Raw genomic sequence first — 25041 nt, 5'->3', positions numbered from 1 at the left:
TGGTATCAGGTGTTTAATGAGACTGGGCACTGGCTTTTTTTGATGGTCTGTTTGATTAATTACCATATTAACCACGTTTGGGAGGACACATTTCACTGAAGGTATTGTGAGAGAGTTCAATTTTCAGCAAATGATTAAATTGTGGAAAGCACTGAGCTGCTTGTGCCACTAGTTAGGCTCCAAAACTACAAATGCCCTTTACTTTTGAGGAAGTTGAAACATTTTACAAAAAATGTACCACCTATTGAAATAGAAATTTGACTTAACGTTAGCATATAATACATAATAAAATGGACGTTAGGAAAACGTACCTTTATTAAACATTCAAAAGTGAAAATGCTGCTTATTTTGGCAGAAGGCTCTCATTTCCATCATTCTTTCACAGCTAGGCCTTACTATTCTTTTATTCTCCTCTATCCTTTTAAGAATATAAATACTTCTTGCAAAATTATGATCTAATGTTAATTAAATTATAGAACCTGACTTCTTTGTGAAATGTGCTCTTTCCTGAAAATTGTCTTTGTCTTTTTCTTCATATCATACGATTTCACTATATTTAGAATATTTCCTCTTCCATATATTCATAAAGGAAAAGTGTACTAATGAAAGAAAATGCTTGCTATAGCTTAAATTTCATGATCTAACCAGGACATAACAGATTTAAATGTTTCATTTCATAGAACTGCTCATTGTTACATGATGGGACAGTAAGCAGCTAATAGATTAGGCTTGCAAAAAGGTTCTCATGAGAACCTTTGTAGATGTATATTTTTGTAATAAGCTGTAGCCACATCTGAGGGACTTCATGATGACATGTACATTTACCGTGGGAATCGAGGACGAAGATGATAGACCATCAGAAGATCTTCCTTTATTGGATGCTGATGACATATTCGCCTGTTTCTGCAACATGTTTAGTGGCTTTGCTATATAATATGTGTTCCTAGCTAGAGAGCCAAGGCATTCTATGCACTCCTACTCAGCCATGTCCCTTAGCACTTTATGGTGCTAGCTCAAATTACAATAAGCCATTGCTAACAGTGATTTCTTTGATTATCCTTGCTCTAAGCGAGAGAACTTTCCATCCCTATGACAATCGTACCTACTGCTGTGATACTTTCCTTCTACCTGTCTTAACGGTTGCTACTGCGGCTATTTGGAGAACTTGGCTGAGTCTCCGAAACTACTGTTTATGGGGAATTCTACCTTTCTTACTTATCTGAATTTGCTCCAGAATTTACTTGCTCTTTTCCAGAGGGAACTGTTTATGGATTCAAGATGGAATAGGATAGGTCGTTTAGTTTAGAATAGGGACTAAATTCTTAATGGAACACACTGTTATTTTCTATGCTTGTACTAACCAAACTTATTTTCAACCATTTCTGTAGTTGGATCTACTTGACTAATCTGAATAACAAGAACAAAAACATTGACGATTCACTTGAAGAAAAAATAAACTTTCGAAACTTCACCAAACCTCTCTTCATTGGCTGATCATCAATTGCAAATAATGATGACTATTTTGTGTGATGCTCCATTCTAATGTGATGGCAATGATTCATCGATTTAGGAAGGTGACGAAATTCCAGGTTCTATAAGTAAGTGTTAAGGTGATGTTACATGTGGAAATTCTTACACGATTTCAGCAGTCGCACTTTCCTGGACCTTGAGAATTAGGTATCAGTTTAGATGCTGATCACAGGCTATGGGATGGAAGTTTTTTTTTCCCCACAGTCTTTTGTTGTTTGACAGGGCATGCACCCAAAAATATTTTATATGTATTTGTTTATGGCCATCGTTATGAGTGGCCTGGATTATAAAGTGATGTTTCTCCAGCTTTTGTAAGAAAAACCTCACCCGCAAGCTACAGAACATCCAGAACGCCGCCGCAAGACTGGTCCTCGACCTGCCAAGACACTGCCACATCCCCCAGCACCTGCGCACACTCCACTGGCTCCCCATCGAAGCTAGAGTCACCTTCAAGATGCTCACCCACGCCCACAAGGCCCTCCATGACACAGGACCAGCAAACCTAAACAGCCGACTCAAATTCCACGCACCCCAGAGGACCCTACGATCTGCCCAGCTCTCCAACGCTGTGGTCCCCACACCAGAAAGACCAGATTGGGAGGCCGCTCCTTCTCCTTCCTCGCAGCCCGAGCCTGGAACGCCCTGCCGCTCCACCTCAGACAGACAACATCGCTCCCCATCGTCGCAAGAAACCTCAAAACCTGGCTCTTCGACAGCCCCCCCCTTTGATGGACTGGAGCCTGCTAACCCCCCCCACACCCGCATTGCCTTGAGACCCTTGCGGGTGAGTAGTCGCGCTTAACATACGCCTGATTGATTGATTGTAAATTTCTGTGGCGAATAAATAGCACATTTCAGAGGCTTTACCTCTAAAACAAGGAGTAACGTGGATTTTGGTGCTTAGTGCACCAAACTCTGCATGTCTCAGTACTTACTAGGTATTTTTGCACAATGCATTTCAGCAGGTTTGACATTTCACTGTCCTCCCTATTTAGGAAGGATGGTGTAATGCCTTTTTTTCCTGTCCGTCACTGCCAGGAAAAACATAGATGTGAAGGAGAGGAAAGCAATAATAATGACTCATACAATGAATGAATGAGGAAGCATTGATAGAGCGCCTGGTTACCCGAAGGCATCCCCGCGCTAAAAGACACTAGATCCGATTCATAACATATCAGGGGAAGAGAAAGGTTTTTAACTGTTTACGAAAGTTTACGAAAACTCCCAGGCTGGGGGGTCATTAGCTCTTTGTTTTACAGTAATAAACTCCCACTTTAGAAGATTGTTTCTGAAAAATAAGAAAAGTGAAAGGTTTGGCGGATGGCCACCTAAACTGAGACTCCAGTTTCCTTCCCAGTACAGAGATGACTGCTGGATGGGTGGTCATCTTTAAATCTGGCAATCGGAGTACTTTTGAAATGGCAGAGGTAAAGTCCTCCGCCATCCAGGAAGATACTACTCTATCCATTAAACTGTGTAAAAGAATATTGCATTACTTATTTATTATAAACTGAGTTCCACTTGTTGCTGGCTGAAAGAAAACCTTTTTGATGGAACAATTGACATATATGAGGCCACTCTCCACCCTGAACACTTTCTCTTACTCACTAGGATTACTTAGATTCTTTCGTCGGAAACTTAAGTGGTCCCCAATTTGCACCTACTGCATATATATCCTTCCTCCTTTCAAAATTGTCACTCCCTTGGTGATTAATTAATCATTTAGACCAAGTTCTTAATTGTAAAGTATAGTAGCTAGGCTGGGGAGGCCAGGGGACGTAAAATATGTTGCCTCTCTTTTAGCTTTAAGAATGGCCTTAGTGCCTTGTTTTGGACTCTGCGGGTGCTTTGAGTTGAGTACATTTAACAGGACTTCATAGAGGGAATTATTTTGAACCTTGATGATTTATAAAGTTTCATTAAAGTAGAGTTCAAGGCACTGTATCTGCCATTGGCAGTATAAAAGGGATGGACGTAGGCAGATATTATGAGGCTGATTCAAGAACAGTTTATAAGGATCTATTAGATCTGTGAACCGTTAGTTTCCTCCAATGATTTGCATACATTTCCAACTTTTGGTGACACACAGAAATCATCAGCACTATACAAAGGAATCTATACAAATTGCAGCTTTTATACCTACTTCTCTCCTTTAGCTCTTGATTTTGATGAAGGTCACAGGACAAGGAATTCACATGAAATCTCAACTGATGCTGAAATATGACGTGTATCGAACCCTTCTTGAGGCCATTGAAAACACTGCAAAATGTACCCTTGCAAAACAGTTCACTATGACCACAACTTTGGAGGACATGCCACTGCTGTACTCTGCTGCTGTCATGTGACCCACAAGCAGAGTCAATAAAATTAATGAGAGAGATTTTTTCAAAATCCACATTTTTATAGTTAACAATTAATTTTTTTGCCAGAAAAATCTGCCCGTCCTTTCCAAGTCCACAGATCTGGCAAATGGTATTCACTAATAGTTATAGTCAGAATAATGCTGAGCTCCTGCTGTACTGTACTGTTGATGGCCTAATGCTACTCATTGAATAGTCCAAGATGGCCGCCTCATTTAGACATCCCATTGGGTAGTTTGTTATCATTCATCCGGTGCTAGAATGAGAAGACCAGTGGTATTCTAGTCTGGTTTCATCTTTGCCACAGTGTGTAGGCAATAGATTGCAAATCCAGGATAAAAGATGATTTTACAATGAGTGCTTGAGTGAGTGTGAAAAAAAAGAACTGACAGCGTATTCTTAAAACATACCTAAAATGTTCTATGTTTCTAATGGATCTAAGTTGGAATTTTCATGTACAAATCATTGATTATGTTTAACGTAAATTAACTAACTTCAAATTCTAATATGAAATTTGTGCAGTTGAATGTTCGTTTTGTCTTTTTTTCATCCCTCCTCCGTGTTAATGAAATCAGGTTAAGTCCCGAATGTTGCAATGCTGGGCTCCACTTCCGGTTTGTCCTTTTCTCTTTGTTTTTCCTCAGTGTATGAATTCTTATTTTTTAAGCACTCGTCTTCCTTCGCCCTCTCTTGTGGTAATACAGAACATGAACCGCAGTTTCACGTTTGTCCTCCGCATAGTTCATGAGCAGCGAAAATTGGGGAGAGGGGAATAATTTGATGGTGTTGTAATCTGTGCTTTCTCATTCTATGTTTGATTTTCATTATCTAAACCCGTTGCCTGTTTAAAAAAATTCCAGAGGAGTAGAAAACACCCGTCCAAAAGAGTTGTTCTGAATTCACAGCAAGGGTGTTATGGTCCCTAGTACAAGCAATGAAAATGATGCCCTGAGTACTGCTTGGAAGGGGAAATGCCGCAGTAATCAAGGATCACTGGATCCCTCGGGCTTCTGAGCCCCGTGCCACTGTACCTCCAGCGCCATTGCGACAGACCCCCTGATTCACAGAAATCGATGCCTGAGCCCACTTGTGAGTCACCCTCACATATTTCACTGTGTCCAACAGTTTCCGCTGAGCCTCAAATACACAAAAAGAAATTTGGAGGTGGTCATTTTCAAGTCTGAGAAGATGGGCACTTTGGTGTCTGAGAGGGTCCTATGGAAATAGTCTAATCGTGCCCTTAGGCACCATCTTAACAGTTTAACTGCAATGTTTTGTCAGTGCATTCGTAGGTAATCGGGTGACCATTCGAGGTAAACTGAGGTGTAAATGCAAACTGGGAAAAATTACCACCAGCCTTTTGCGCCAAATTGTTTTACCCTATCGCTGTAAATGGTAGGGACTTTGCAGGTACATATGGTGCTTGATGGAATGGGTATTCTTTATAAGGATACCCATTCCATTAAAGGGTGCATCCATTGAAGGGCTTCCCAAAAACCTTGAACCCACAGCTGACATCATCAAGCAACCCAACATTCTAGAATGCCTATTGTTGTAGATTGTTGTAGATGCAGAACTTTGTTTGCGGGCTGAATGCAGCAAAGTAAGATGTGGGCCAAAGACTCACGTTTGTATTTACAAAGCCGGCACTCTGTGATCACTGCTGACCCGGTAGGGTATAATTCTTTAAGGGGGAGAGGATGTAGTCTGGCTGCTAAGATCCTGTGTAGGGCTTGTCTCCCCACAGCCTGCGTGAGATGGAGTTTGAGATTGTGCTCTGTATGTGGAAGGCTTTGGGACTCATGGAATCCTTTTGTTGCCAGGGATTCCATGTCCAAGGTACGAGAGTGTAGACGTACTTGTTTTTTATTGTGCTTTTGATAGTGGCATACTCGACTTATCACATGAGGGTGCAAGATGCAATAGGTTTTGATTGGCCACCTTTTCTTACATTAATCAGATGACTGCACCTCACAGGGTCGCCATGTTCTTGTCTGGACTTTGGTTTGATAACGTAATGCATTATGGGAATAGAGCCCTCCTTCACTTCAATTGGACAATCACTCTAGGAGACAATGGTGTCTAGTGGAGAAGTGTGGCTCAATGGTTAGAGAGGCAGACCCTGATGCAGAGATCTGGCCTGGGACCAGAGTTCAATTCTGCCTCGGTGGGTCTTGGGGTCAATTTCGGACCTGATAATTCTTGCCTCTGTGCCTACTCTAATCATGGGTCCCACTCTACAACTCTGGGCAATAGCTTGCTTAATCTCCACAACGGCCCCAAAAACGCTGGGGATGCCTGGCTTCACCTTGGGGGTGCCCAGGAGTGGACATTTCACAGGGAAAGCCAGGAAGGGTTCCACAGTGGTATGAGTAGAAGCGCCAAGACGCCCCGTTGCTGGGGCAGCAGTGCGCTATACAAGTACAAAATTTCATTTCATTTTCATTTCAAAAGGGACAACTGGACTTGAACGTCATGTGCTCCAGGACATGGAGCCTTATTTTCTGCTCTCCTGTGCGGCATTTAGCCCAACAAGACTAATAAATGGTGAAAAAGGCTTTCTTTTTTTGGCATCATTGCAACCTCAGATTTTTTGTATTCCGTTGTGAGTACGGGGAAATCAACATCTTGCAAATAAATAGCCGGTTACGCCCCTTTGAAAAACAAACGGGATTAGAATCAGCGTCATGTTATGTGTGCCACACAAGTGTTGCAGCACACAGCTCACAGAGCCTTCCTGAGGAGAAAAGTACTCCACACCTCGCAGAGCGGCGGCAACAGAAGAATAATTTTAATGCAAATTAAAGTGAGGGGGCAGAAGAAAGAGCGCACGAAAGACACTGCCACAAAACCTTTCAGCGTTCTTAAATTAGCAGGCTAATGCGTTACAGCGAGGAGTGCTATCACTCAGAGCGGTGCAGGGAGGTTTCCTTTCGTCATAATATAAAGGCAGTTCTGTCAGCTTCCTTTTTTCAGAATCCTTTCCAGGGGGCGATGAAATTACGAGCTGCTGCTGCTTCTGCAATATTTCATTTATTTCGAGGCTTGCTTCCGCAGTCACGGAGGATCGGCTGGAGGTCTACAAGAGGGGTGAGTAGCTGCTAACTGAAATACCACTGCTGCATGCGATATTGAGTTCATTCAGACTCCTCCATTCTTCCTCTCACGTTCGGCTCCTCTCCCCCCTCCTCTCTTCCACTATCACTTCAGCTCGACTTTCGCTTTTTCTTTCTCGCCTTTCTTTCTATCTCTGTCTCACACACATACACTCTCTCCCACTCTGTTTCCTCTTACACAGATTCTCTCCGTGTATATTTCTCGCTTTCTCTTAATTGTTGCTTCTTTCTTGCTCACACACATTCTTTTTTCTTGCTTCCTCTTTAATTGTCTTTCCTTGTTAATGTTTCTCTCTTGCTCTCGCTCATTATGCTCTCTCTTTCTCCTCTCTATTTCTCTACCCTTATCTTTGTATCTTTCTTTCAAACACGTTTTTTTTTGTTTTAAAGAAAGAAAGAAGCAGGGATAATAGCCAAAGAGACAGAATAAGGAATTGGGAGTACAAGATAGACACAGAGAGAGAGAGAGAGTGAGCGAGAGAGAAAGAGAGATAGTAACTAATAGTAACAAATCATTGGCTAGGATCTGCCGACTTTGGACTTCGGGAACCGGGTTCGAGTCTCGGCGCCGGCTCAACACCCTGTGAATCTGGGCAAATCACTTAATCTCCTCGTGCCTACAAACAATGAATGTGTCCGTCTGTAATGTAACTAGTGCTCATGTAAAGCGCTCTGACATCTGTAATGTAACTGGTGCTCATGTAAAGCGCTCTGACACCTTCGAGTCGAGTTCGCGCTGTATAAAACTGCAACAAAAAAATCGTTGCTCTTCAATGTGTACTTCTATCCAAACAAAACATTGACACATGTTTTTGGTCAATGTGACACACCCATGATCTGTAAAGTGTTCATCCTAACTGCTATGTCTTCGTGAGGAGGTGAACATGTTGGTCACATGCAGCAGTGAAAGGAGCAGCCTGCCGTTCAGTGGGCTGCTTGCTAGGAGTGGGCTTGCGTCAGTATTCAGAGAAAGGACCCTTATTCCCATGCTGTCGACGCAAGTGCCTTAAGACATTTACAAAGTACAACGTCGCAGAGGGCTCCAGTTTAACAGCAACAATCTTGAGCTGTCAAGAATAGCTCAGAGGGGTCAACGTGTCCAAATTAAAACAAAGCCTGCATAAAAACACAATAATTGATCAAATGAGGTACTTAATACATTATTTGCTGCAGACGTGGGTGATGCAGTGAAGCACTGAATACTGCATGCTGAATGGATGGCAACGGAGGGATGGCATGTTGCTAAGGTAACATCTCTTGGCCGTTTCTATCACTTGATCATAGGAAGTCCTGTTTATACTATGCATTATTCATCAGAACCCCGGGCTGCCAATACTGGGCCTTTTTCGGTACACAGGAGAATTTGAGAAACATCCCAGTAGTCTCAATTGAAAGAGCCGACGCCCACGGCTTGAACTTCACTCCTGCTCTGAAGAAGTATCTTTCTGATGTTTTTTTCCCCTCCAAGGGTACTTCAACTACGTCAGGTATGTGAAATCGTTTTTTGTGATCAAGGCAAGGAAAACTACCACTTACAAGAGTGGTGTTAAACTACGATTTTAGTGAATGGGGAGGGAAGCTGTGGCAAGGGGTTTGTCTTGGAAACCTGCAGTTGCTTGCATCTGGGCAGCTGTATCCGGGCTCCGACTTCTAGTAGACGGCAGAGAGGCGCAGAACAGCTGCAACCGTGCCCAGGAATTCTCCTGTCACTGCTGTGACGAGCACCTTTTACCGGCGTCACTTTTTTGGCGCGAAACGTTTGGAATCCCCCTCCCTCTGTCGTGGACGCGTCCATCCCGCCGAGATCTGAGGTAAGAGAGACAAAGGCGGGAAACCGAGGGGGAGAGAGGTGCCACCTTCCCGTTACTACCGCGTGCCGTGCCAGCGCCCGCTCTTTCAGAGGAAAGGAAAATAACGACAGCAACACGAGGGGAGCGCGTGCGGCAGAGAAGGATAATTACCACAGCTCTAATGTGTCAAAATTGCCAGGCTGACATTTTAAACGCCTGGTGCTATTAACCGTCATTTCACCATATAGCGGAACCTATAATACCCGCAAAAGAAACCCGATATTTCTGCAGCTTAACAACATGTGAAACAATTTAGTATCATGATATATGCTATGTTTCATGTGCTTGCACGGAATAATTTAGGTGTGCGTGGGTACTTAATATCGAAATTCTATGTATTGGTATTTATATATCTCAGACGTAGCTGGGTGACAACTGAGTGGCATGTATTGATGGAGGAGGGTACGGGGGCTGCGAGGTGTTACATGCTCATGTATTATAACTGTTGATAAACAAATTGGAATTTTCAAATTCAATTATATTTTAAATCTTTATCATTTTGGGTACAGGGAGATTACGCAATTCCCTAGAATCACACGATTTTCAGTCAAGTGCTGCAGCTGGGATTAAAACCCTCTTCTTCAGGTTCCAAAGCCAGTAGGCTTCATCCCTTTCATGCAAACTGTCTGCCATTAAAAGATGGAAAATGTATGCTTCGGATACAGCACCTTGTCTGCGTACAAGTTGTCCATGGCACATGGGTGCCATTTGCAGATAGCAGTAAAAAAAAATTGTGTTTAGGATTGAATATCTTTGTGGCACTATTTTCTAAATATTTTGGCAAAGAACATGAATAAATAAAGTGTTGACATAACTATGGCTAGGAAGTAGTTACGAGGGCGTATTTTGTAGACACAAGTTTTGTGTCGGATGTATAACACACCACCTGCTGGCAGGGAAGCATTCTGAACACCCAAGGAAAATATCAGGACCTCTATTGCAATATTTTGGCTTTGTTGGCCACCAAAAAGATGAAACTCACTATCCATAGCTGATATTTTTAATGCAAACACAGAGCCAAATTATTGCAACCTTCCCGGAACAAAAGCCACCATAACTAGTCAGTCATAGAAAGCCATATTTAGCTTCATAATCCCAGAATAATACAAAAGATTAAATATTTGTAATGCTATATACATGACATTGTTGTGCTCAGTGAGTTAATTAGGTACTCTTTCTCCAGGAATATCCAAGGAAAGTGAACAGTGATACACAGCGAGCGTCTGTTACGCAGTCAGAGACCCGCAGCCATGAGTCAGTTCTTGGATGTCGATTCCATCCCGCGACTGTTGTACAGTCAAGGAGCACAAGGTAAGCCAAACAGTCTGCCAAAGAACTTGTCATGGGTGCCCAATATGGGGACAGGAGATTGACACCTACTTTACACCATTGATTAGGAATTGAAAATTAGATGTTTTGTTTGTTACAAGCACCTTAAGAGCCACCACCAATGAATGGAGCCAGTTTCACAGCAGTGCGTTTTAAGCTTCCATGATACATACATGGAATACCCCATAGAGCTCCCTTTCAGATAAAAGAAAAGTTCATACTGTATGTTGGGGTATTTTAGAGCAGGATATGATCTTGGCAGGCACAAGTGACGAGCACCTTGTGTTGGAAAGGAAGCAAATGTTTATATATGTTGATTGCATGGATTTGTGTAAAAAATAAAAAAGGATTGAAGAGTTACTTGTCAGCAGGATCAGTGCAGGAAGTTAGAGAATTTAAGTTTTGGGAAAGTTTAGAATGAGAGAGTTAAGAGACATCTAGTGCTTGTTGCACTCGATGGCTCTTCACTCTTTGAGACAGTCAGTAATTCAGTGAGTAGGACAGACTGTAAGACAGTCAGTGATTCTTAAATTGAGGCGTGTCAGAAGGGAAATGAACGTAGTCAAGGATTTGTCTCTTGTTGAGTATGAAGGAGTTAGGTAAAGATGAAAAGGAGATGGCATCATCACTGGAGGTGGTGTAGAGTAAGATGTGGAGTTGTCCCCACATTCTCCCTGCATGTGTGAGAGTATTTCTCAGTGGGATGGAATTGATCGAAGCTAGATTGAGGGGGAATTGGGTGGCTACAGTAAGAGAAGTACCCAAAGAGCAAACATAGTATGTGTTAAGTATCTTAGAGAAAAAGAGATTTTGGGCACAGCTGTATTTGAACTGAGAGGCAGAGTCAGTTATCGTTTTCTTGAGGAGTGTTATTACTGCCACATATTTAAACATCGTAGGCAGCAGGGCCGGACTGGCAGTAGAGGGCACCGGGTGTTTCTCTGGTGGGCCACCAGGGTGGGGAACAGTTTTGGGCTCCTGGGGGGCCGTTTTTGCTACCGGGGGCTGGCAATATCGGCCCCCTGTAACAAAATCGGCCAAAACCAGCCCTAGAAAACAGCTCGTCCGAGCTCCCGATCCCCCACAGGGCTGGCAGAGCAGTTTGCCAGGCCTGGTTCCCAGTCCGGCCCTGGTAGTCAGGGCTTTTAGTGGGCCGGGTCCAGTTCTAAAAAGCAGGTGCTGAGACGGGTCCTTATCGGGGTTTCCATTTTCAGGGTGAAAAATAAATCTTACCTCTGCAGTAGTATCACTCTTCACTGCCTTTGATGTAACTTCAATGAGACTCGTTATATTTCTTTCACAGTCTCACAATTTCAGAACTGAAGCATTAAAGAAATTATATTCAACGAAGCCGTAGTTGTTGCTTATTTATCTTATGCAACTAACAAACATTGACAAAGCCAATAGGCCTGGCTTGTTGTATGTATAATGTTACTTACTGTATTATATACCTGGATGCAATGACAGAAACAGCAAAATGAAAGTCGGGCAGCACACTATGCAAAGCACAGGGTTTTAGCTTAGGTGTTTTTAAGCCTTGCCCTTAATTACACAGGACACATCCCTTTGAAAGACCTCCCAGTATTTGTATCCCACTTAAAGTCCTGATCATAGGTAGGTGGCAGAACAAATGAGTGTGTGATAAATAGTGTGCAGACCTAGCACAGGGACCAAAGACAGAGGGGCAGGGACTTCATTATTTGGGAACTAATTGGTCAGAAGAAACACTGGAGAGATTGACATACTATAGCATTGCAAAGGGATTGGCACAGGATATGTGGGAGAAGAAGGCCAATTGAACAAGTTGTAGGGAGTGAGGACTGTTGTATGTCTGAGTTGGGCAGTGAGAAGAGTCCTAGGTGGGCTCGTATTGATAGTAATTTTAGAGGAGGCGGAGGCCGCAAAGAAGCTGTCTGAGAAGTTAGACTGGATTATAGTAGGGATCACTGACAGAATATCGACAGTCAGAATATCGAGCTACAGAAATATCGATGCAAGAATATCGATGTCCAGAATCTCGAAGTCCTATCTACATTATGGTAAGTACAAAAATATCGAAAAAAATATATCGTTGTTAAAAATATCGTTTTTTTAATGTTAAAAAAAGTCAAATAAAGTAAATAATACATATAATGAAAAGAAAGATAGTTAAAAATATTTTAAAATGTTTAAAAATTATAACTAATACATACAATGTAAAAATAAATTAAACATATACATGTCAAGTATAATATCTATACTTACCTAATAATATTCATAAATAATTATTTAAATAACTTATAAGTTGTTAGAAATCATTTTTATAAATTATATAAATACATATATACACATACAACAATATAAATAAACATTTTAAAAATATATATAACAAATTAAAACATTACAATATTTCTAATCTTTTTTAAAATAAATTATACAGTACAGTAACAAAAACAGTAGAGAAAATATTGGATAGAGGAGGGAATAAAATTACTATTCCCACTCCAGAGAGTGCAACAGCAGGGAAAGTGTTGTATAGTGTAGCGGTAAAAATTACTATTCCCACTCCAGAGAGTGCAACAGTCGGGAAAATGTTGGATAGCATAGGGGTAAAAATGATTATTCCCACTCCAGAGAGTGTAACAGTTAGGAAAGTGTTGGATAGAGAAGGGGTAAAAATTACTATTCCCACTCCAATGAGTGCAACAGTAGGGAAAGTATTGGATAGCATAGGGGTAAACATTACTATTCCCACTCCAGAGAGTGCAACAGTAGGGAAAGTGTTGGATAGCGAAAGGGTTCAAATTACTCTTCCCACTCCAAAGAGTTCAACAGTAGGGAAAGTGTTGGATAGCGTAGGGGTTAAAATTACTATTCTAACTCCAGAAAGTGCAATAGTAGGGTAAGTGTTGGATAGCAAAGGGGTGAAAATTACTATTCCCACTCCAGTGAGTGCAACAGTAGGGAAAGTGTTGGATAGCGTATGGGTTAAAATTACTATTCCCACTCCAGAGAGTGCAACAGTAGGGAAAGTGTTGGATAGCGTATGGGTAAAAGTTACTATTCCCACTCCAGAGAGTGCAACAGTAGGGAAAGTGTTGGGTAGCGTTAGGGTAAAAATTACTATTCCCACTCCAGTGAGTGTAACAGTAGGGAAAGTGTTGGATAGCAGAGGGTTAACAATAACATGCTTATCAATTAAATAATTATTTAAAATTAAATAACCAATTAATAATTAATTAACTTTAAATTAATTATGAATACCAATAAATACAAATGAATATTTACTTTAATAAAATTCAATTACTTCCCACCCTATTCCCCTATAAACCCACAACCCGCTCCTAAAATAAATTAACACAATTAATATAATAAACAATTAATAAAAATTAATTACCAATTATTAATAAATTAACAATAAATTAATTATTAATACCAATACATGAAAATTAATAATTACTTTAATATAATCAATTTACTTCCCACCCTATTCCCCTATAAACCCACAACCCGGTCTGAAAAAAAAATGAACACAATTAATATAATTCTCAATTAATCAATTAATACAAATTAATTACCTATTAATAATTAATTAACAATAACTTAATTTTCAATACCAATAAAAATAAAAAAAAATACTTAATTATAATAAATTACTTCCCACCCTATTCCCCTATAAACCCACAACCCACTCTGAAGAAAATGAACACAATGAATATAATTCTCAATTAAGCAATTAATTAAAATGTATTACCAATTAATAATTAACGATAAATTCATTATCAATACTAATAAATAAAAATGAATAATTACTTAATTATAATAAATTACTTCCCACCCTATCCCCCTATAAACCCACAACCCGATCCTAAACTAAATGAACACAGTTAATATAATTATCAATTAATAAAAATTAATTACCAATTAATAATTAATTAACAATAAATTAATTATCAATACCAATACATACAAACTAATAATTACTTAATTATAAGAAATTACTTCCCACCCTATTCCCCTATAAACCCACAACCCACTACGGAACTAAAATGCAAAATTTAATTAAAAATAATTAATAATTTCTGAAAATTATTATTTAATTTACTATAAATAAATTACTTGCCACCCTATTACCCTATAAACCCACAACCCGCTACGGTACTAAAACGCAAAATTTACTTTAAAAACAAAAATTACTCACTTCTAAAACTTTAATACATATATTTAAAAAAGATACAATACATAACAAAAAACATAGAACACATACATATAAAATACATACTAAAATACATAACACTAATATAAACATCGATATTATTAACAACGATATTTTTGCAAATGATTTTACTGACTTCGATATTAACAAAAACAATATTTCTTACCTTCAGGTCGATATTCTGTTCACCGATATTCTTGATGTTGATATTCTGTCCCTTCAATATTTGAAACTCAATATTTCTGTTGTTCGAAATTAAAAACTCAATATTATGTCTGTGCACCTTATGGTAGATTGGAGGTGAGAATGAAAAGAGTAAAATATGTTGTAATTTCAAATGTAGAGGGGATTAGAGTGAGATGCGGTTGTGATACTCATTCAGTTTATCTGAGCTGGATGTGTTGTGTGTGCGTTGAAGGGAGTATTGTGGTAGTCCTGCGCTCTTGGGTTCAAGGATTCCCTCGTATGTGGGGGTGGGAATGCATTTGTGTGTTTGGGGTGGATGGTGGAGTGCTTTAGAGCATTGATGAAGGTGTGGTTCTGTAGAGAAAGTCAAGGAAAAGAAGAAAGTCTTGGTGGATCTGCTCAAACTAGACAGGGATTCTGGCAGGGAAAACTTGTTTGGAGAACGAAGTAATAAAGATCATAGGCCAAAGCAGAGAACATAAACAGGTCCAGGCGCGCAACACCCATTGGACTCAAAGGGCTTTATCCCTGCACCCCCCCCCCCCTCTCCACCTCCGTCACGTGCATGTGTTAGCCCGGCTTAGACAGCTTCCCGGGCACACACAAAGCCGCACGCGAGTACTTCACAGGTCTTTAAAAGACCATTTACTTGCTAACGAGGCTTTGTTGTGTTTTCACCCCTTCTTTGAGCCCCTGCATCTCCACTCTGCATATTGCTGGAAGAATCAGCCCCCCACCCCCCGAAATGTTTAGTAGCCCCCCCGAAATTTGGCTCGAGTTGCGCCTCTGAACAGGCCTGTTGATTAACTCACAGCTGTATGGGCAGGGCAGTGAGAAAGTTGTTTGATATGAGAATGAGGTCCTAGAACTTTCTTTGGATATCGATGGAACTTGAGTGAGAAGGGAGGCCAGAGAGATGGGGCAAAGACAAGGTCTTGGTGAATCTTCAGACATCATCACTTTGCACCTTGAACGAGGAGTAGATATTTCCTCACACACCAATTGCCATTTTATTGTTAGGGTCTTAGTACAGAGTTCAAAGAGGTCACTTTGTGACCTCTTGCTCTTCTGGAAACCACATGCATCACATGTCAATCAATACTACAGAACAAAGGGGCATCACTATCTCTACACACTAGACACTATTTAATTGGTAGTTGCTTGGAAGAAACTCCCTGGCCTATTCTTTAAAAATGAATGTACAATTTTTGGTATATGAAATGGTAAGGGTACTTCTTATAATGCTCATTGTGCCTCCTGTAAGGCACACCACAAGCCATGCTGCACTGGAATAAAGGCTCTGTACATTTGCACTTCATATACCACGCTTTACATTGGTGCTTTCCACAAGACAGCCTCATGGCCTCTTCGCAGTCAGTTTTGAAAAATGTCTCGTTTATACCCTTCACTTTAAATCGTTCATGAGAACAACACATACTACATTGATAAAAAAAACACTGCTAAGTGCCTGTCAAACGCCGGCCCACATATACTAATGTTTTGTGCGTGCGCTGGCACGACCTGCTTCGTGCCAGCGCATACTACAAAATATGGGACGCAGTGATTATTCTTGCCCTAAATTATTGGGGAAAAAAAACACCAACGCATGATGTAAGTTGCTTTGATTTGAATTATTTTTCATAAAATAAGAACACATGGAAAATGCCAAGCAACTGGTTTAATATCCAGGTAATTGAAATGTCAAAAATAAAAGGGGCATATTTAAATTCAAAATCAACAGAAAATTACCTGATGAGCTTTATGTCTACATTAGTACATGTCTCTTTCCAAATGTATTTGTTTTACTGAATAATTAATTTTGCAGGTATTCAGGAAGAGATAAAAAGGATTTAGGAATCGTAATCTACAACGAGGGCAAAACAAACGTATATATTTCTGACTTTCATTGAATGGGTATTAACTTTGAATTCCACTTGATTAAAATTGGAGGGAAAATAAACAATATTGTGCCTTATGAAAGTTTTTTGTAGCAAATCCCAAAATGACTTGTAGAATGTAGCATGCTTTCATTTATAATATCAGGGAAAACTAGTTTCTAGCTGATCCTAACAAAAGGGATTGATTTATTATACGTCCTGTGTTAGAAATAAGTGTTATTTCTTCATATATAGAGGTATGCCTATGTATGGATGTAGATTTACTACTTTTGGGAACTCCCAAACATTGCCAGGAATAGGCCTGGAAAGTTGTAGGAGGTACAGGTTTGCAGGCCTACTACAAAGAATGACTTGCGGTATCCTCATCGGGCTCCTGTCCCTCTTTGTGAGGAAATGCACACAGCGTAGATGTAAGCATCTGGACCTGAAGCTCCCTGTGCAAACACACATTTTCCTTTTTTTCCTCTGCGCAGAACAAATGTCCCCCTGATGATAGACCTTCGTGGATGATCCATTGCCCTTCCTATTTTGAAGCCAAGTTACTCCATCCCTGAAGTAACTTTGGACATTTATCCAGGGTGGAACACGGTCAGGTTTCAGTTTGTGAATGCCAGTGTTCACAAACCTACAAGGCAACCAGGCCTTTCAATGTCCACTTCCCAGCTCTTGTGTGGGATTTACAGCTGCACATTTCTCCACACTCATAGTGGAATGGACACTAATAAATCCTTTTGGTTATTCTTGACATAAATGGAGATGATTTTGGTCTTAAATGTACGGTTACAGATGAAAATACCTTTGGGATTCTTGTCCATTCATTCAGAAGGAATGTGACTCATTATTGGAAGATTGGAATGTTGGGAGCTCCAAATACAAGAATGGGTTCTCCAATGGCTGGTATAAGCCTGGAGCTCCAACCTTCCTATGTTTGACTTTGTTCACATCTATTGCTGTGAACAAAGGCCTTTCGGAGCTCGAGGGAATTTAAACCCCCTCGAGCTCCAACAGGCGTTTGTTTTTCCTAATTAGAACATTGTGCTCTCTATTGGTGAATGTTCTAATAGCCTTGGAGCCCTCCGTAGTGGGATCTACCGGCCATTAAAGGCCAGCTCCTTTGGTAAAGGCCCTCGCCTTCGGCTCAATGGAAAGGATGGAGATTTTCTAAATTCAATCAAGACCACCCATTGTCTTACTTTATTCTTTGTGTGCTGCCGCCACATATCAATATGAGAATTGCTACTTCATTTTTATCCTTCAACTTCAAATTTCTTCAGGTTTACGGAATGTTTTAACATTTAATTTTTTTTCTTTTTGTTTAATTATTTATCTAATCTTTATTGATCTGTTAATGTTATTTCATTTTGTGAGCAGGCGTCACATACCGACAGGGCTCCACGGACCACAAGTTAAGAACCAATGCTTTAAAATATTAAATAAGGCAAAATTCCTTCCTTTTGAAGTGATGCAAAGATGTGGGGAAAATATATTATGCTTGTTAAGCTAGTTACAAAACCTTAACTTCCACTCACTGATTTGCTAATGACAGTACATATGTCATAAGAAATACCTGCTCAATCTCCAACTTAGTACTTCTGTTGTCATTATATGAAAGGCCAGCTCGGGTTGTGGTAGAAATAGTAAAAACAACTCTTCTGCTCTTGTTTCCGGGGATACTAACTATCTACTTTTATTATAGGCAAGTTCAGTTTACTGCTGATTGTTTTTTTGGGGGTTTTTTCGGAAATAAGCCACAAATACGAAGATATTCCACCTGCCACGTATTCCCTCCTGCAATTATTTGGACATGTTGAACATTGAAAAAGCAGGCAATATCTAACTCTTGAGTAATAGGATTGAAATCCCACAACTTAGCAAGGCTAATTATTGTTGTTCCATTTTGTTGATAACAACCTCAGGATGACCAAATAAGTCTTCTAAAGATAACGAACCTCAAATAACAACATTGTGATGTAGCTCAAAGTTGTTCAACGTTTATTAACATGAAGAACTTTCTCTGTTCAAATCCCAAAAGCTTTGCCTTGTTTGTGTTAACTATAAATATGTAAATATCTTAATATAGCTGCAGTGACTTAATTACTATTCGGAATATCCTGTTTTATCCACAAGGACTCTATTTACATTATTAGCATGAGAACTCATTTGCAGATCCAACTGCATACAAATTACCGAAATTTAAAATGACATTTTATGCTTCCTGTGAAATTTCATGTACTTAACACAAATCACAGAAAAAGCAAAAAAAAAATCATGCAGTTGAAAACTTGAAATGGTTCAGTTAATGCTGGTACATCTTTTTTCAGTAAAGAGCTTTTCAAAGAAGTTGTACATTGTACGCCATCAATCCCATCCTAATAAATCTGATTTTTCTAAGCATTTCATAGTCTCGTAAAGTTCTGTACTCGAAACACACGCTAATTTGCCGTCACTGCAGCCCTGCCAAGTACCACGCATCAGGCGTTAGACTAACACATTTTAGTGCTGGTGTCTGCATCAACGCACTGAAAGGCATTAGTCATGCATTATAGCATCACTGGGCGCATTCCACGAGGCACTCCTAACGAAGCTGCGATTAAGCAGCCAGTGCACTAAAACTGGTTTCTGAGTGAGAGCCTGTACTACTGCTGCCCAGCACCTGCCTCTAGTCTCACAAAAAGAAAATACACATCATGTGCTGGTGCATTAGTGTTCTCAAAACGTATACTGAGAAGTTACCACAAGCCCGGGCTTCAGCCCCTCCGGCTGTCAAGCTTCCGAATGGACCACGTAGTTAGTCTCAGGGAAAGGTCACAGGCTGAGCAACATCAACAAAATTGGACTGCACAATCCCTTGGATCAAGGCGAAGTTGCGTGTCACCAAGCCGTCTGAATCTGTCATTGAAAGTGTCTGGCGGATTTCAATTTTTCCTCAGCACCTTCCCATAAATTAATAATTGGAGAAAGACCTCAGGAGGTACTTTTTTGAAATTCAAAAATACGTGTTTGGATTCCAAAAATATGACTATAAATATATATGGACTACAAGTGGGTGGGCCAAAAAATTAATGAGTGCAAATCATTCGGATGTCTTCTCTATAATTGTAAAATCAAGATAAGACAGGAGTGAGACGGTACCAGGTTTTGGGATTTGGATTTGGTATGAACCACAAGATTAGCCAACAATAACTTATCGCTCGCTTGTTACTTATTCCTAGCTAGTCCTGACCCAGGAAGAAGCTGCCACAGGATTTTTCAGATGACGAAGGTGACATAAGGCTGGTGCAGGGCACATTACCTTTTTTCCGGACATTGCCACTCGTTAGGAGTGATAATGAGTGAAGGTGCAGATATGGAATATAGGGGTAACAGCTTGGAGAGTGAATGAGGGTTGTCAGCTCCAGGAAGCATGAAGGGAATGACCTGCCTCCCAATCATGTCTGCCACCTCAGAACTCACTTCCCCCAAAATAAGCCCTGATTTAAGGACTTTTTGTTTAGATGTTCTCTTGTTGAGCCTGCTTGGACTAATTAACTTCTGCCTCGAATTCAAATGACTCTAAAGTGTTTGGAAGTTTGCCCCCCTGATGCCTTATTAAAGCAACAGAGCGGGCTACATCAGGTGAAAAAACCTTTAATGGTCATATGCAATGTTGCCTACAATGTCTTCAGTTGCCCCCTCATTTATTTATAATAGTCAACCAACCAATCCAGCAATTGTCTGAAAAACAGGCACAAGTTTTATTAACCCCTTCAGTGCCCATGACGAGCTGGACTCGTCATGGGCTGCGGTGGCGCTGTGCCCATGACGAGTCCAGCTCGTCATGAACTCCGCCCGCTAATGCAAGGCGCGGCACTGGGCGGGGAAAGGGGCGGGCATGCAAGGGGTTAAAGATTGAATGCTTCCATTGTGCACAATTACTGCTGCGAGAAAAGGCATATGTTCTCGATCTGATGCATTCTTACCATCAAAAACACCATTATTAGAATGAACAAGCACCTCTTACATGTGTGCAATTTTCCTCTTTACACGCCTATGACTTACTTATTTTTACAGAGGGCCCCTGGCAATATATATAGAATGATATTTCCTTTCTTTGTGTAAAATGTATATTTGTTTACGGATTGGTTGATTATTGCAGTATAAATTATAGGTATGACAGGCAAGCTTTTTATTACATGCATCTTATTTTTTTGAAATTATACTTGTTGCTGAAATATTCTAGAACAGAAAGCTGAACTGAAATGTCCATGTGGCGATATTAACATACAGCGCATATCACATTGTATCATATATCTACAAACAATGATGAATGATTGGTTTGGCCTCACCATAATTTATATATTTAGCCTGATAACTTGGCTACATCTCAAGAATCATCCCTGAAAAGTTTCATACATCGAATATTGAAAAATATACCTAAAGGACAGTACTGAAACAAATGTCAACATAGGCATATGGCTGAGCATCATGGTGTTCCCTCTAACAGTTCCCAGAGAGCAGAGCATTCATATGCAGTGCAATGATGCAAAATATTAGAGTGCAATAACCACCAAGACGCCTCAGGATACCCAAGACAAACCAATCGCAAAATTGCTATACAAAGCCCTATGAAACTGATCATGAATGGACGCTGCCAACATATCTCAGAAAGCATAACAATCATTGAAGTGCAATTGTTCATAACCTAAAGTGCAATAGCCATCACCTTCCCCCTAGAAAGCCGTAAGACTCAGCATTCTCAAGCATTGCTGCATAATTTCTACATAACGAGAAAGAGTGAAAAAATACAAATTAAAGTGCTAATGCTTGCATAAAGCACCATATACAGTGATTTCTCAACCCCTCATTCAGCAGAAAAATGACACCATATCTTTTCGAATCTTCTAAATTGATTATTAATTTTAGCGTATATAAATTCGAATTGCCTCATCCTAGCCATTTTGGCTTGCCATTGGTTAAACACAGGTCACCTTGCAGATATCTAAAGTTGTAGTATCAACGATCCTGCAATTAAGACAGATACAAATGTAAGTCTTTGTTCACTCTTCGATAATGGCTCATTGTTGCTTGTAAGATCAAATAACACTGCCAGTGGATCTGGTGTCCACTTTTCCTCAAGCTGCTGGCTCATAAAACCAAATATTCTGCCCCAAAAGGTTTTTTGAACTGGGCAAACATACAAAATGTGGATCCATTCTGCTTGCACTAATGTCCTGGATCCAAAACATTGGCGTAAGATGCAACATCCATCTAGCAATAAACTCCAATCAATCAGTAGATTTATATAGTGCGCCTAGTCATCCGAGTAGGTATCTAGGCGCTTGGGGGTCATGATGGCTCAGGTGACTCAATCAAACAGCCATGTCGGAAGTGCTCTCTGGAATTCCAGTAGAGAGGTGAAGGTTCCTCACTGCAGAGGGAGGTAGTTCCAGGGTTTTGCTGATAGGTAGGCAAAGGAGCATCCTCTGCAGATGCTTCGGTGAATGTGAGGGGTGTGGGCGAGTGAGAGGCAGGCGGAGCATAGTTGTCTGGTAGGATGTTGGAAGTTCCGGCTGTGATTAACACAGGCTGGTCCTTGGTTGTGCAGTGCTTTGCTTTGTAGGCGTGGATCGTCAGCATGAATTGGCATCTTTTCTGTATAGGGAGCCAGTGGAGTTTTCTGAGGTGGGTGTGATGTGGGTCCATCTGGGGAGGTTGAGGATGAGTGTAGCGGTGGTGTTCTGTATGATCTGGAGTCTCTGCGAGAGTTGTTTGCTGATCCCCACGTAGGGTATGTTGTTGTGGTCTAATTGGCTGGGTATCAGGTCCTGAGTGACGTTGTGTCTGGTGTTCAAGGGGAGCCATTTGAAGACTTTTCTGAACATGAAAAGTGTGAGAAAGCAGCCAGAGGAGACTGCGTTGATCTAGGACTTCATAGTCAATTTGCTGTCCAGGAATATGCTGAGGTTTCTGGTGTGCTAGATCAGTTAAGGTGATGGTCTTCGTTCAGAGGGTCACCAGGAGAAATTCAAAGAGGTGGGGCATATTGTCAATGGAATGCGATAATTAAAGCACGCTTAGCGCGTTTTTTACTATCACTTGGCTATCGCTAGATTACATCGCCGTGTTAGCGGCGTATTAGCAACGCTTTGCTCAGAGGCGATGTAAAATTCAGTGATAGCGGTGAAAACCAGCAATAGCACGAGAAATCCAGCGATATTTTGACTGCGCTAATGTAAAGCTTGATAATAGGCAGGTGTGGACTCAGCCTGACAATCCACCTCCCATTGTCAAGATTTTAATCGAGCGATAAATACCAGCAATAATCGCGGTTTGCGCAACTTTTATTATCGCTTCGCAGGTCCGGGGCCGCATTGGTAATAGAGGGAAGTTGTGTTTGCGACTGTTTCCATGTTGTTTTAGTGAAGAGCGCCTACTTTGCATATCATTAGCAATAAATATCGCTGACATGCAAAGCAGCAAAAAAAACGGCTGCTATCGCACAGAAACATGCGCTTACGCATGTTAGCAAGTCCTTGTTGATAGTACGATAGGAAAATCGCCGCTTTTCCGGCGATATATGCCGGAAAAGCGTCAAAACCTCTTTTGATAATATGCCCCGTGGTGTTGTTGCCGAAGGTCAGCACTTCCGTTTTGTTTGTGTTGAGTTTCAGACAGTTGTCGTTCATCGAGTTGGCAATGCTCTTCATGCACTTGTGGAAGATGGTTCTTGTGTTAGCAGGATCTTCTGAGAGCGAAAGGTTGAGCTGGGTGTCATCTGCATGGGATTTCATGTCTAGCCTGTGGGATCTGACGATATTGGCCAAAGGGGTCATGTAGGTATTGAAGAGGGTGGGCCTGAGGGAGGATTCCTTAGGGACACTGCAGATGATACCCTTTGGTTCGGAGGTGAATGGAGGTAGGCGGACTTTCTGTGTTCTTCCGTTGAAGAAGGAGGCGATCCATTTGAGGGCATTACCTTGGATGCTGCTGTGATGCAGTCTTCTGATCAGGTTGTAATGAGATATGGTGTTGAAGGCTGCCGAAAGGACAAGGAATGTCAGAGCCGCTGTTTCTCCCCGGTCAAGGAAGGCTCTGATGTAATCAGTGGCCGAGATCAAAGCAGTCTTTGGGCTGTGGTTGGTGTGAAATCCAGATTGGGAGGTGTCTAGGAGAAGATTCTGCTCCAGATATTTCGTGAGTTGTTGGTTGATAGCTTTTTCCTGGACTTTGACGTGGAAGAGGAGAACGTAGATGGCGTGGTAGTTCTTGATGTTGCTCGGGTCCACAGATGGTTTCTTGAGGGGTGGTTTGACTTCGCATTTTCCAATCTTCATGAAAGGTAGCCATGGTGAGTGAGGAGTTCGGTGATTAGCTTACTGTTGATCTTGCTGTTTGCGAGGTTTCAAATGTGGAGCGGGCAGGGGTCCATCGGGTCTCCTGAGTGAACGGAGTTCATGTTAGTGGTGGTGTTCTGGTGGTGAGCTGGCGCCATGCCGTCAGTTGGTGGTCGATGTTGGTTTCACTGAGTGTGTGAAGGAAGTTTGAGGGTTTGGGCTGGGGTTTGACGCTTTTATAGATGGTGGTGATATTGTAATGGAAAAAGTCAGCGAGTCTATCACATAGTTCTTGGGAGGGGGTGATGCTGTTTTCTGTGGCTGTGGGGTTGGCAAACTCTCTTACAATGTTGGGGAGCTCTTTGCAGTGGTTGGAGCTGGACTTGATGTGGTTGGCTAAGGCTTTCCTCTTTGTCTCTCTCAGTAGTCAGTGGTATAGTTTGAAGGAGGTCTGGAAGGTGGTTATGTCTGAGGTGTGCTTGCTTGTGTGCCATCTTCTTTCCAGTAGCTTGCAGTGGTGTTTGCTGTCCTCAGTTCCTTGGTGTACCATCTTGCTTGCTTGGTGGATCTCCTTTGTTTGCTGGTCTTGATGGGAGCGATGATGTCGGTGCAGTTGGTGATCCAGGAGTTGAAGTTTTTGACAGCTTGTTCCAAGTTTGATGAGGTGTTGGGACATGATGTTTTTAGGGTGTCGGCCCATTGGCTCTCTGACACTTTGGTCTAACTGCTGTATGGAGTGCGCAGGGTGGCTCAGCAGTGGAGGCGTGGGCGCTGGAGGTATTGAAGTGCTTCCCTACACGGCTTTGCCTGCTTCAAAAGACATTCAGATGGATTCCCACTAAATCCAGAAAGACGGTCACCCGATCACTCATCAGCAGCAGACTCGCCTACGGCAATGCACTCTACACTGGCATCACCCAGAAACTCTTCAGGAAACTACAGAACATTCAAAATGCCGCAGCCAGACTGGTTCTCAACATCCCCCGCGGCAGCCACATCACTGAACACCTTCAAGAACTCCACAGGCTCCCAGTCAATGAAATAATCAAGTTCCTCACACACGCCTACAAAGCCCTCCATGAATTAGGACCAGTATATCTAAACCACCGCCTCTCATTCCACATACCCACCAGACACCCCCGCTCTGCCCAACTGGCCTTGGCCACCACCCCATTGATCCACAAGACCAGAATCAGAGGAGGATCTTTCTCTTACCTCTCCACCAATACCTGGAACACCCTGCCTCTCCACCTCATGCAATCCC

The 25041-nt window shown here is 41.4% G+C and overlaps 1 protein-coding gene across 1 annotated transcript in view; it reads left to right on the top strand.

Moving 5' to 3' along the window:
- The first annotated feature begins 6879 nt into the window (after positions 1 to 6879).
- PHACTR1 (phosphatase and actin regulator 1) overlaps positions 6880 to 25041 on the top strand; it is a 1250807-nt gene continuing 1232645 nt past the window's right edge. Inside the window, exons 1-2 of the mRNA XM_085606075.1 lie at positions 6880 to 6980; positions 10040 to 10167. Coding sequence (XP_085462201.1) covers positions 10107 to 10167 — 61 coding nt within the window. The 5' untranslated portion in view covers positions 6880 to 6980; positions 10040 to 10106. The remainder of the gene's footprint in view (positions 6981 to 10039; positions 10168 to 25041) is intronic.

This window comes from Triturus cristatus, chromosome 5_1 (assembly GCF_964204655.1).
Source record: "Triturus cristatus chromosome 5_1, aTriCri1.1, whole genome shotgun sequence".
NCBI lineage: Eukaryota > Metazoa > Chordata > Amphibia > Caudata > Salamandridae > Triturus > Triturus cristatus.
This window is presented reverse-complemented; position numbering and strand designations above follow the sequence as displayed.